The 13,796-nt window shown below is 43.2% G+C and overlaps 2 protein-coding genes across 2 annotated transcripts in view; one reads left to right on the top strand and one right to left on the bottom strand.

Annotated features, from left to right (window-relative positions):
• The window catches only part of LOC112254529 (transcription factor SOX-13), a 72,536-nt gene extending 69,434 nt beyond the window's left edge, over positions 1–3,102 (top strand). Inside the window, exons 15-16 of the mRNA XM_042324433.1 lie at positions 1–190; positions 616–3,102. The exon at positions 1–190 is cut by the window's left edge and continues 27 nt beyond it. Of these exons, the coding sequence (XP_042180367.1) occupies positions 1–190; positions 616–889 (464 nt within the window). The 3' untranslated portion in view covers positions 890–3,102. The remainder of the gene's footprint in view (positions 191–615) is intronic.
• Positions 3,103–6,254: 3,152 nt separating this feature from the next.
• LOC112254530 (ethanolamine kinase 1) overlaps positions 6,255–13,796 on the bottom strand; it is a 37,929-nt gene continuing 30,387 nt past the window's right edge. Inside the window, exons 6-9 of the mRNA XM_024427203.2 lie at positions 9,349–9,432; positions 9,113–9,273; positions 8,906–8,979; positions 6,255–8,347 (exon numbers count right to left, since the gene is read on the bottom strand). Coding sequence (XP_024282971.1) covers positions 8,275–8,347; positions 8,906–8,979; positions 9,113–9,273; positions 9,349–9,432 — 392 coding nt within the window. The 3' untranslated portion in view covers positions 6,255–8,274. The remainder of the gene's footprint in view (positions 8,348–8,905; positions 8,980–9,112; positions 9,274–9,348; positions 9,433–13,796) is intronic.

Here is a 13,796-nt window from a genome sequence, read left to right on the forward strand (position 1 = left end):
AGGAGAAGCAGCCCTACTATGAGGAGCAGGCCAGGCTGAGCCGACAGCACCTGGAGCGTTACCCCGACTACAAGTACAAGCCCCGCCCCAAACGCACCTGCATCGTGGAGGGGCGGAGACTCCGGGTGGGCGAGTACAAAGCCATGATGAAGAACCGGAGACAGGAGCAGAGAGGGGCATACCCACACAGGTAACGCTCACACACAGATGATGTTCTGTTAGTGTGGCCCTAGCAGTGAAGAGAACCTGCTATTATGCAGAGAGCTCTTAGTGAAATGAAACAATATAAACTGTTCCCTTCCCACATGCTTTTTCTGTAAGAACACAAACAAACCCACTGTGGTTAAATAGAAGTGCAGGGCTACAGCTGGTTATGTTAGTCTCTCATAATGATTAAAACTCTGCTGTATTGTTCTCAGATTGTAAAACTGCACTTGAGTAGCAGTAGCTTTTAGTGGTTTGTTAAGTCCTCTTCTCTGGGTATGGTCTGGGTCCTGAGACATGGTGGTAGACTCCTACATACAGCCATGTCTCAGGGCAAACGCCGATTTTGACAAGGATTTGGGATTTGGCGTACGTTACAGCACCAGTGTCCCATCTCTTCCTGTTTTTCAGCCAATCAGAGCCACAGCAGCTGCACTACACCCCCGGCGAGGGCCAATACCCAGGCGGTGGTGGGACGGTCTCCATGGCAACAGTGCCATTCCACCCCACGCTATTGGAGCACTACCTGCCGCGAGGGCTGGAGGCTCCGCCTAGTCGCAGACCTGAGGGACAGGCCATGCCCACTCCTCTCCCCAGAGAGAGGGAGAGACCGCCGTACAGTGAGGGGGAGGAGAGCGACGGCGGAGAGAGAAGTGAGGGAGAGCTAGTGCTCCTCACTGACTGACAGAGAGAAGAAAGGGAAAAGGTGTGTGTGTAGAGAAGTGAATAAAAAAGGGTGTGTCTGTAGAAGGGGATCTTGGACCATATCAAGTGTGTCATATGACCATGTCAGCAGAGCCTGTGTCTGTCCCAACACTCTAAGATGAATCCCATTCTTTATCTAATCACTGATCTGGTCACAGAAGACTAGGGTCTAAACTAATAGTTCTCACTTTTAGATCAGTGAGAGTCAAGAGATGGGGAAATAGACCGTAGTAAATGCCCCACCCTTATAAAATAATACAATTGGACATTGATCAAACACACAGAGACACACATCAACCCTATCTGTGTATGTTTATTTTTCCTACAAACAGATGTTGTCATCCCAGATGTTAGTTGTTGGTAATCTGCTGTAGGCCCACCAGTATCTGTTATTCAGCTCTACATGTCAAACATTTCCCATTCTCCCCCATAGTTCACAATTAAACAATGAAATCCCAAATAGCGCTAGCAGGGGCATCTTCTTGAGAGGAACCGGACTCGAGGAGGAGCCCATCCTTCTGACTGGCTCGACAGGTTACGTTTACTGAGAGTTGTTTGTTACAACATTAAAGGTATGTCCTTTACACATGAATCTGGCAGCTGAATCTAAAAGATCATGGGTCATATGATATATTGGGCTGTTCATGTTGCTGCTACGTACCTAATCAACAGGGTAGGAGTGTAGCTAGTGATAAAGGGCACATTCACAATGTGTAGCAGAATGAGTTGAGATCGACTGGTTTAGACTGGCAGTCCATTATTGTCCCTTACAAGCATTGACGTAGATGTTTCCTTTAAGCACAGATCAATATCCGATGACTGGATCCTTATAAACCTGAAACATTAAGGCCGGGTATTAAAAATATCTGACCGGGTATCAGTAGTTAGGGAGAGGTCTGAATGAGTGCTGCCCTCTGCTGTTTGGGATCAGCACAGCACCATGAAATACCCATATTTTATTTCATTTTCAATTATTACACAGATGACCTGGTCTATGGTGATTAGAGGTTATATAATCCCCATTAGCCAATGGACTTCCACTCAACACTCATCTCCTTTCCAAAACAGAGCCAAAGACTTCACCTAAATAGTCAAGTGGCCTTCATCTCAAATCCTCCTCTTCATATGCACTAACAACAAAACAGGATAAGTAAAAGCAATAGGGGAGATTCCTCCTGCTAGTTTTTCACATTGGTGCAAGTGGAGTAGGGGAGGTGAGGAATTCACTTTAGATTATCGAGATGCACCCAATGTTTCAGTTATTGCACTTGCGATAGTCTATCAGCAGTTACATCTAGTGTAATGAGGAGAAATGTTTAAGGAATCCCCTTCCAAGCCCTTATTGTAGATTAATCTAATCCTTCTCTATTATCTAGTTGTGTACAACTGTAAGTGCATCTTTCAATCAATTTATTTTGGACCTGGGTTTACAATGTACTCATCGCAGAATGTTTTTTTTACATGTATGTATCTCCGTATGTGTTGGAGTATTGAACTCAAAGGTTGGCCTGAACACCTTGTCTGTGTACCCTGACATTCTGGCCTCTTGTCTTGACCACAGCTGTTTCTCTGTCCATGTACTGCAGTCAGAAGTCACTGTAGGGCCATTTGGCTTCACAAACAAGGATCCATCTCAAGGTCCTACGTCTCTTCCTCTCCTTTCCTTAATCAGATCAGTGCAGATGGAGAAACCAAAATAGGAAGCCACTTTACACTATTGGGATGCAGCCTTCATCACAATGTACTGGACAGAAGAGAGGGGTCAGATTTCTGATGTAATCTCCATGTTAACGGAGACAGGCTTGTGGTTAGTTGCTGTCACACTGCAGTAAAACCTTTGTGCGTTGATTGGGGAGTACTATAGTATGAAGTTGCACCTGGACACTGATCTATGGTCAGTTTTACATTTGCACCAATAAATGTTAAGGCTATGATGTGGGTGGGGTAGATTGATCCCAGGTCTGTGGCTACTGACAACTTCTACCCAGAACCAAGGGGATGGCACTGTTAGAAGAGGCTGGGACTGTGTACATATCAGATGAACATTTTTATATAATTACAGAAAAACGTTGTCACACCTGCTGATGTAAATATAGACTTTATTTTGTTTATAAGAGCCTGTGTAATCTAAAGGTGTACATTTTCCAAGTTGTGGTTTGTTTTTAGAAAATAATAAATAGCTTGTTATTTGTGCCCAAGTTATTTTTCTGTGTGTGTGTACACCTTTGCTTGCTAAGATGAAATCATGTGTGCAGTTTCCCACTGGAGTCCATACTGACTCCCAAAGGTCACTTTCCACCCCAGTCCTTATGGTATGTCTTCATCCATTTTGGATTTCAAACGGTGGCTTTTTATAGTCTCATCAGCCAGGCCTATAGTAAAACAACCTCTATTTATGCTATAATCAATTATGACAAATTACTAACCAACTGTATAAAAATGAGAAATAAAGGACACTTTCTCTGTAGTCTTGAGGGCAGCGAGAGGCCACTTTACTAGAGGATGTTGGAACGTGTCAGTAGTGTGTAAGGATGCTGCAGTCTTGTGTATTGGAATGTGTTTTTAGTAGAGGATATCCTCCGTAGTGGAGCCCCCCTGGGTCTTCCCCATCTCAGGGCCAGGTCAGCTGACAGAGTGGTGATGCTTTAACCTTGGTGGGGGGTAATAAGCATCTCCAACAGTGGAACAGGGTGGCTATTGTTCAAAAATACTATTAGCAAATTCTTAGGTATAGAAACGGAATAACTGCCATCGATACAAGTTTTTTTTTAATGGAAATATTTACTTAAATGACTCTGCCAGAAGTGTGGAGCATCACTGTAGACAGATTCACAGTATTTACAACCTGTCTCCTCTCCACTGGCCTTTAATGCTACAGCATCCTCTTCAGGAGTGTCTGACTCCACACACGCCAGCACAAACATTACATACATCTTCAAATGTTGGGGCCTCTTTTACAGATTCTAATGAACAGTTAGAAAGTAAATCAAGTTCTGTACAGTGGGTTTTCAAGTTAAGCCAGTATAGTACATTCACACAAGTTAATTTCAAATGAACTGCAAGGTTTGACGCTAACCATTTTGGTATGTACTGTATTTTCTTTTTTTTTATGAAAGAAATGCAATGACCGGTTCACCCAATAAATACCTCCTTTAAACATTTCTAGTCTAAAAACACCACCATCAGGATATAAGCCTTCCATAGCCAGCACATATCCTATGCTGGAATAACAAAATCAGGTCCCACATTAGTGCACGCACACCAGTTCCGGATCTTACCTAACTTTAATGAATCACAATGCAAGTGTGCAACGTCTTCTTGGACACCCTCAGTAATACTAATGGAAATCAATGCTCTTCCAGGGAAGGCATATGATGTAGTGTATGGTACTACTATATAGCTACTCCTACAGTAGGGTCTGATTCTTCAACTCGCTCCCGTCCATGTGCCCTCAAAGATCTGAGAGGATTGGAGTGTCAGGCAAGAGGGCGTTTCCACCATCTTACTATCAAAAAAATGGTGCACACCATTTACACTTATCCAAAGCTTTAAAATGTGCCTGGGGGAGTTAACATGGGCATAGGCAGAATGTGGGGCAGGTTTGAGAATAGAAAAGCAGCCTTAACCTTCAATAAGTGGGTGCATTTCCATGAAACCCAGGATCATTCTTGGTTGATTGAGCATTCAGAAAGCACTCATTTATAACACCACCATCAGGCCATGTTATTAAAGATAGAAGTAGGTTGTCGCTTTCTAATCACAAATGAGATTTTAACCATTAATCCCAATTTATTCATACCTGTTGCAACATTTACCCTTCAACAAAAAACAAAAACGTTCTTGATCAGTGAACTTGTTTGGCCATCTAGTGACTTCTGAATAGGAACCACAGACCGTAGTGAGTGCTTTGGTGCATAGATCTTCCTCATACTCTTATGGTATCTAAAAGTGGCTTCCCCTACTCATCTCTCCTTAAAAATCACCAAACACAGGATGAAAGCAACACAGAGATGCACCCTAACAAGAGAATACAGTTTTAGTTTCAATTGAAATGTTACGGTTCATTCAAAGGAAACACATTCACATATATACATTTACGATTAACAAGAATTCATTGCGCTCTTCAATCAGCACTTGTCAGCTCTCGGTTCAACCCAAGGTCTACTGGCTAATATCACGTAGAGCAGATGGGGAGTTGTGACTCACATAAAGCCTGTCAAAGTAATGTCTCTGTCCATAATGGTCTTACAACCTTCATACAAGAGGGATTGGCCTCGATCATCCATTTAGGAAACACTACAATAAAAAGGTTCTTCTCACAACCAACTCATCTCTCATAAAAACCCTCAAACACTGACTCAGAGGGGTAAACGGTTTGGAATGTTGCAGATTGAAATGTACCATATAGAGTGGACCCAATCCTACGTAAGAGTCATTTCCATTCCATTTGTTGCATTTCTATGTGTTGTGGATGCTCTGATTAACACTACTCCAGTGATCAAAAACCCTGGTCCTGGAGAGTTGCAGGCTTTTGTTCCAGCACAGCATTAACACACCGATTAGTTGATTAGTGGAACCATGTGTGTTAGTATCTGTACGGTTGCTATCTAGGACCGGAGTTGGCGACAATGGCTTTACTCCATCTACCCTCCCAACCTGTACGGCTGGTGACGAGGGACAAAAAGGCGAGCTCTTCCGAGTGTCCCAACCAAGAGGCTGCTCAGGGACTCATCAGTCTCACCACGTTGCCAGACAACATACTTTGGCGTTTACTAGGGGAACAAAAAGGCCTGGCACGTGAGGCTAGTGACTCCTCATAACAAACAGGCAGGAATTGCAGGGAGTCCTTCTCTTCAATATTGTGTTTAAAAAAAATACTACTAATAAATTATTAACTCATGTTAGTGACTGACAGGTGAGAGGGCCTTCTTGACTCCAGGCCAGAGTTATGGGCCTGGCCTGCTCAGGCTGGTAAGCCACAGTGTCACGGTCTGCTGAATGATTGATGTCCCCTCTGTCAGACTGGTGAATTATTAACCCCGTCAGTAACAGGAGAAAACCAGGGGAGGGCAAGGCAGGGGTCAGCACTCCCTTTCTCCCCCTAGTGGTAATTTGGAAGAATCACAGGACAGGCTGGACGATATACAGGTAACTGCCAAAATAAAGGAAACACCAACATAAAGTGTCTTAAATACGGCGTTGGGCCACCACGAGCCAGAACAGCTTCAATGCACCTTAGCATAGATTCTACAAGTGTCTGGAACTCTAGAAATTCCATGAGATGGTGTTTTGTTGATGGCGCCGTTCCAGAATCTCCCATAAGTGTTCAATTGGGTTGAGATCTGGTGACAGACAGCCATGGCATATGGTTTACATTGTTTTCATGCTCATTCAGTGACCACTTGTGACCTGTGGATGGGGGAATTGTCATCCTATGGGGGCATAGTCATGTGGCCAAAATGTCTTTACCCACCATTTTTTATGCATTAACCTAAGCATAATGGAATGTTAATTGCTTAATTAACTCAGGAGCCACACCTGTGTGGAAGCACATGCTTTCAATATATGCTGCATTTACACAAGCATTTCCATTATTTTGTCAGTTACCCGTATCTCCATACTTTAACATGGCTCTCCATTTTTTATGTTGACCCTCTGATCTGAGGGCTTGCTGGAGAGGAAAGAGCCAACATAAGGTGACCCTTAAAAGCACTGAATTGCAAAAAATTCAGATAGAGAAAACTGAACTAGGGCTGAATGCCTGGATAGAGAGGTCAGAACTAGTCTGGAGGGGCTTGTTGCCTGGGGTAAGGAAGGGTGTTTGAGTTATTTGGTCCAGCGACCCTCCAAAGACCTGTGTGCCGTGATGCCAGCTAGAGAAGTGACTGCTGGCTCAGTGTGGACTTCCTGCTGTCTTGTCCTTGGTCACCTCACTCACATCCTCATAGACAAGCTTCAGAACAAAAACACCAGCCCAGGATTACTGGTCCCAGACCCTTTGAAGCCTTGATTTGCCCTGACCTAACACACAGTTTCAGTAATGAGGTTTAAGTAACCTCATTATATAAGGTTTTGGCTCCTTTTTAGGGAAGTTGTAACTTGATAGAGGGTGGGGAGAGGTTGGGATGTTATAGTAAGTATGTGCACATCAGGCAAAAGTCCCTTCCCAGCCAATCAAGAGAGAGGGGAGAGGAGGAAGCGATATAGGGCAGAAGGAGAGAGAAAGGGGAGGAAGAGGGGGTAGGGGGAAGGGGTGTGACAAGGGTGATTGAGGTTGGGATTTTCCAAATGGTCTGTGAGGGGTGGAAAGTCTAACAGAGCGAGTCACCATAACCATAAAGCTAAAGTGGTGGAAAAGAGGCTAAGAGGGAGAACTGGTTTAAAGTTTAGCATCAATGACGCAAAGCTGCTCCTGGCCACTGGAGATGCTCGGTCGTCAGACATTATTAAACTACCATATCACTGTCCTGTCTAGCCCCTCTCTTCCCATCACATTTATGGTCCATTTACTGAAAATCAACTACTTGCCAGTACTAAATCAATCCCGAGCCACTTTGTGTTGATGTGAGAGAATGGACTTCAAGTTACTGTTCACTCAGTTTGTGGGCCCTTTTTTCAAGTTTTTTTGTTGTTTCGCTTTTGTAAAGTTTGATGTATAACATATACACTAATTTCAAAGTCTCTCCATTACTAAATCAAAAAATAAATCCTATTAGATCAGTGCCAAAGCTAAGGGCTTGACGATGACTGCCTCCTCTGTCCCACAGCACACGCTTTGAGCAGCGACAGCCAAAGAGTAAACCCAGAAACCCACATATACATAACTGTGTCTGCACACTGTCCTCCATGTCGGCACCAAAAACTAGTGTTCCAGCTACCTATCTGTCTGGGGAATGAATCTCACTGGATCAATCAATTCTTCACAGAATAAATCAAATATAAAAAATGAAAACACACCAACCGTGGCGGATTGGGATCTTAAGTGCTGAGACAGGTGGACTGAGTTGAATAGGAATAAAATAGTGTTTTATGTTGGGGTCCATCCACACGGTCCCCTTAATGTTATTACCCACAAGTGTCAAACTCATTCCAGGGCCAAGTGTCTATAGGTTTTCGCTGTTCCGTTGTACTTGATTGATGAATAAAGGTCACTAAGTAGTAAAGAACTTCCCACACCCGGTTGTCTAGGGCTTTATTGAAAGGAAAAACCAGCATACACTAGGCTCTCAATGGAATGAGTTTGACACCGCTGCCTTAACCACATACTCAGCCCTAAACATGAACCCAAACCCTTGTCACCCATCCCAGTCCTCTCCTGCTCCCCTGGTCAGTGCCGGTGAACCTCTCTTCTCTTGTATTCCCCTCTCATTCTGGGATCTGTAGGGCCATCGCTGCAGGCTTGGTCTTGAAGTATTGGTTGAAACGCAGCACAGCATAGCTGAAGAAGAGAGAGTGAAAAGATGGAAGGAGAAAGAGTGTGAGGGAAGGAAGAACATGTTGAAAGAGACCAGAAGAGAGAGTTAAACACCCATTCTGACTAAATGAGTGCACAAACTATCCAATAGCAGCCTTAACAATAGCCCAGACAGATCCCATTGACTAGCTGCTAAACTGTCTGAGCAATATGTCACTCATACAGGCAGGGGCAAAGAGTGACCGGGGGGACAGTTCTGTCGTCACTGCAGGACTGATTGGGTTGCAGACACTCAAACCACCAGCCTGTGGGTCAGTTACACCTCTGCAGGTCCCTTGGGGAAGCAGGGACAAGACAGTTCACTCTAATCAACTGCTCCTTTCTCACTATTTCCACAGGCGCTTACTCCCCTTTCCATCTCTCACTGTGTGGAAACAGTGTGTAGTGGAGATTGCTCTACAACAGACTGACTGAGTTTTGGTATGTCTTTCACAGTAAAAGAGCCCTTTCACTCACATGCAACACAGGCAGACAGGCCAACCAACAGATTTTAAGAAGGGACCATAACACACATGCACTTACCCCAGGAAGTCAAAATTTATAGAGGAGTACTTGGCCTGGATGAGTGCCCAGAAGCCCCAGAAGAAGTGTGACGCCTAAAGAGAGAGGTCAGTGGTTAGACGGGACCAAACTGATCAGCCCAGTACTAACCCACGTGTGTGTGTGTGTGTGTGTTTGAAAGAGAGCGAACAGTGACCACAGTGGTGTGAGCGACAGTGTGTTCCTCACCAGGGCAAACTTGTTGACCTGTACGTAGAGAGTCTCGAGCTCTCTGTCGCTGACCTCCTCTCCTTTCTTAGTGGACGCCTTGTACGCGTGCAGATACACACGCAGCCACTCCAGCTGCATCTCACGGCTAGGATACAGCCCATAGTCCAGCTCACTCATACCTGAACACACACATATTAATATATGGTGTACAGTACATGTCATGACTAAGATACAGCCTATGTATCTCTTCTTACCTGCAAACTCGTTGAAGTGGTTCCCAATGTCAAAGGCCTGATAGTTGTAACTAGAGTATTCATAGTCTATGAACCGGACATGCCCTGGAGAAGAAAAAAGAGGATGGAAAGAAAATGTGATAATGTTACAAATTTGTACTAATATGTTGTCCAACACTGGAAAGTTACTGGCTTTTTTTCCAAGATGTGACCCTTTGCGGTTATGGATGACAATGTTCTACTAGAAATGTGCATCTTCCCTTTTGAAGACGATTCAATACGTAAGATACATGGGCTCCGATACCATACGTTTGATGCAATACGATGCAAACATTTATTACATAAATAAATAATATTCAATTCCAAATTAAAATCTTCTGCTAATGAGCCTCTCTGAGCTGAATTGTGTGTGTGTGTATACACAGTACTAGTCAAAAGTTTGGACACACCTGCTCATTCAAGGGTTTTTATTTTTTACTATTTCTACATTGTAGACTAATAGTGAAGACATCAAAACTATGAAAAAACACATATGGAATCATGTAGTAACCAAAAACAAAAAAAGTGTTAAATCAACATATTTTATATTTGAGATTCTACAAAGTAGCTACCCTTTACCTTGATGACAGCTTTGCACACTCTTGGCATTCTCTCAACTAGCTTCATGATATAGTCAACTGAAATGCATTTCAATTAACAGGTGTGCCTTGTTAAAAGTTAATATGTGGAATTTCGTTCCTTAATGCGTTTGAGCCAATCAGTTGTGTTGTGACAAGGTAGGGGTGGTATACAGAAGATAGCCCTATTTGGTAAAAGACCAAGTCCATATTATGGCAAGAACAGCTCAAATAAGCAAAGAGAAACAACATTCCATCATTACTTTAAGACATAAAGGTCAATCAAAGTGGAAAATTAAAAGAACTTTGAAAGCAGTTGCAAAAAACCATCAAGCGCTACGATGAAACCCTTGAATGAGTAGGTGTGTCCAAACTTTTGACTGGTACTGTATATGTGATGTATGTCTATGGTGTATGTGGGTACCTGAGCTACGCCATATGGGAAACTGGCCAACTACCACCCCATCCCCCACATTCTGAAATCACCATCACCCACTAATTATACTGAACAAAAATATAATTGCAACATGTAAAGTGTTGGTCCCATGTTTCATGAGCTGAAATAAAATATCCCAGAAATGTTCCATACAAACAAAAATATTATTTTGCAAAACAATTTGTGCAAAGTTTTACATCCCTGTTAGTGAGCATTTCTCCTTTGCCAAGATAATCCATCCACCTGACAGATGTGGCATATCAAGAAGCTGATTTAACAGCATGATCATTACACAGGTAAACCTTATGCCGGGGACAATAACAGGCCACTAAAATGTGACGAGATCCTGAGGCCCACTGTCGTGACATTCATCCGCCGCCATCACGTTTCAGCATGATAATGCACGGCCCCATGTCACAAGGCTCTGTACACAATTCCTGGAAGCTTAAAATGTCCCAGTTCTTCCATGGCCTGCATACTCACTAGACATGTCACCCATTGAGTATGTTTGGGATGCTCTGGATTGACGTGTACGACAGCGCGTTCCAGTTCCCACCAATATTTAGCAACATTGCACAGCCATTGAAGAAGAGTGGGACAACATTCCACAGGCCACAAACAACAACCATATCAACTCTATGTGAAGGAGTTGTGAACACACCAGATACGGACTGTTTTTCTGATCCACGCCCCTACCTTTTTTAAAAAGGTATCTGTGACCAAGACCAGCTGTATTCCCATTCATGTGAAATCCATAGATTGGGGCCTAATTTATTTATTTTAATTGACTGGTTTTCTCATGAACTGTAACTCAGTAAAATCTTTGAAATGATAATTAAATTATTTTTGCAGATTAAGTGTTAAAAAATGACCAAGCCAATGAATCTAAAGCACAATTTTGGATTTCACCCATAATTGGTTTAGACCGCTTCTTCTCCTAATTCGACCATGCATTGCAGGTAGCAAAAGTGTTTCACCCTGTTAATCAAACAATTGCCATATACACCAATTGTTTCAAGCTAAACTACCAAAACTACTGCAGATGGTGAACCTGATCAAAATAAAATAAAATAGCCCAAATCAGCATGTTGCCTACCTAAAGCCATTTGAGAGTTGTCTCTCCGGCAGTATGCTACTTTATTCTGGTAAAACACCATTTAACAGCGCATTTGATAAAATGTTACCTTGCAAATTACATTGGTTGTCACAACTAATAAAGCCTAATATTGCGCAAGTAATTTTACAAAACATGTCCTCATTTTGTTGTTCATTAAAATAGCATGAAATTGATCAGAAATACAGTGTAGACATTGTTAATGTTGTAAATGACTATTGTAGCTGGAAATGGCAGATTTTTTATGGAATATCTACATAGGCGTATGGAGGCCAATTATCAGCAACCATCACTCCTGCGTTCCAATGGCACGTGGTGTTTGCTAATTGAAGTTTATTTTAAAAGGCTAATTGATCATTAGAAAACCCTTATGCAATTGTTAGCACAGCTGAAAACTGTTGTGCTGATTTTAAAGAAGCAACTGAGAAGTGTCTGCTCAAAAGGTCAGAAACAGACTCCATGAGGGCCCGACGTCCACAGGTGGGGGTTGTGCTTACAGCCCAACACCGTGCAGGACGTTTGGCATTTGCCAGAGAACACCAAGATTGGCAAATTCGACACTGGCGCCCTGTGCTCTTCACAGATGAAAGCAGGTTCACACTGAGCACATGTGACAGACGTGACAGTCTGGAGACGCCGTGGAGAACGTTCTGCTGCCTGCAACATCCTCCAGCATGACCGGTTTGGCGGTGGGTCAGTCATGGTGTGGGGTGGCATTTCTTTGGGGGGGCCGCACAGCCCTCCATGTGCTCGCCAGAGGTAGCCCGACTGCCATTAGGTACCGAGATGAGATCCTCAGACCCCTTGTGAGACCATATGCTGGTGCGGTTGGCCCTGGGTTCCCCCTAATGCAAGACAATGCTAGACCTCATGTGGCTGGAGTGTGTCAGCAGTTCCTGCAAGAGGAAGGCATTGATGCTATGGACTGGCCCACCCGTTCCCCAGACCTGAATCCAATTGAGCACATCGGGGACATCATGTCTCGCTCCATGCTTTAGTCCAGGTCTGGGAGGAGATCCCTCAGGAGACCATCCGCCACCTCATCAGGAGCATGCCCAGGCGTTGTAGGGAGGTCATACAGGCACGTGGAGGCCACACACACTACTGAGCCTCATTTTGACTTGTTTTAAGGACATTACATCAAAGTTGGATCAGCCTGTAGTGTGGTTTTCCATCAATTTTGAGTGTCACTCCAAATCCAGACTTCCATGGGTTGATAAATTGGATTTCCATTGATTATTTTTGTGTGATTTTGTTGTCAGCACATTCAACTATGTAAAGAAAAAAGTATTTAATAAGAATATTTCATTCATTCAGATCTAGGATGTGTTATTTTAGTGTTCCCTTTATTTTTTTGAGCAGTGTATTTCTACTCGTTCAATTTGCAAAGAAAGTAATCTGTGAAAATCTAACCCTAAATGTTGTTTCAACCAGTCAAATCATGTTCGTATGTATTCCTCAGAGATCCTAGAACATAACCAGACTTCACTATATCATTAGGGGTGTAGTATATCCTATAGGACATCAAATTTGGTCAGAGAGCGACGCCTTCATGGCACCGCCGATGACGCGGGCGGTCTTCACTTGATCGACTCTAACTTTGTCAAATAAGCACCAATCGGGGTCAACAAAGCTAGCTAGATAGCCAATGAGCTGGGCTTTACGGGAGTATCCGGAAACCCTGTATCTGTTGTAAAATGTAGCTATTAACCTTGTACGACAGCATGCCTTTTCCTTTTGGACAAAAATGATAAGGATATTCAGAGTTATGAAAACTGGTTGTTTTGCAAATGTTGAACTTATAATATGGCTACTAATACTGGAAAAGCTAAATCAAAGTCCAAGTATACAGACTTGACGAAATTCTTGCAGAAAAATGTAATATGAATGCAAATGTCTCCTTCACGATTTTCCCAAATGTACCTGGGTGACTTCACACGAAATGTCATGTAGTTCGCTCATAGTTCAAGTTATCCGTCCGAAACGTCGCACACACTGCTGCCATCTTGTGGACACTATCGGAATTACAACCAGAGTGATTGCTAGAACTGGGACCATTCTGTTGCATTTCAAAGATGGTGGTAGGGAAAAAGAGGGTTTTCTTTGAATTTTCTTCTACCAGATCTATTGTGTTATATTCTCCTACATTCAATTCACGTTTCCTCTCAAGTGGTACCAAGAATATACATATCCTTGCCACAGGCAGTTCGATTTTGGTATGTCATTTTAGGCAAAAACTGAAAAAAGGGGGCTATCCCACTTAACCCAGAAACCAGCAGCACCAATGTGTCGGAGGAAACAC

This window comes from Oncorhynchus tshawytscha, linkage group LG07 (genome assembly GCF_018296145.1).
Source record: "Oncorhynchus tshawytscha isolate Ot180627B linkage group LG07, Otsh_v2.0, whole genome shotgun sequence".
Taxonomy (NCBI): Eukaryota; Metazoa; Chordata; class Actinopteri; order Salmoniformes; family Salmonidae; genus Oncorhynchus; species Oncorhynchus tshawytscha.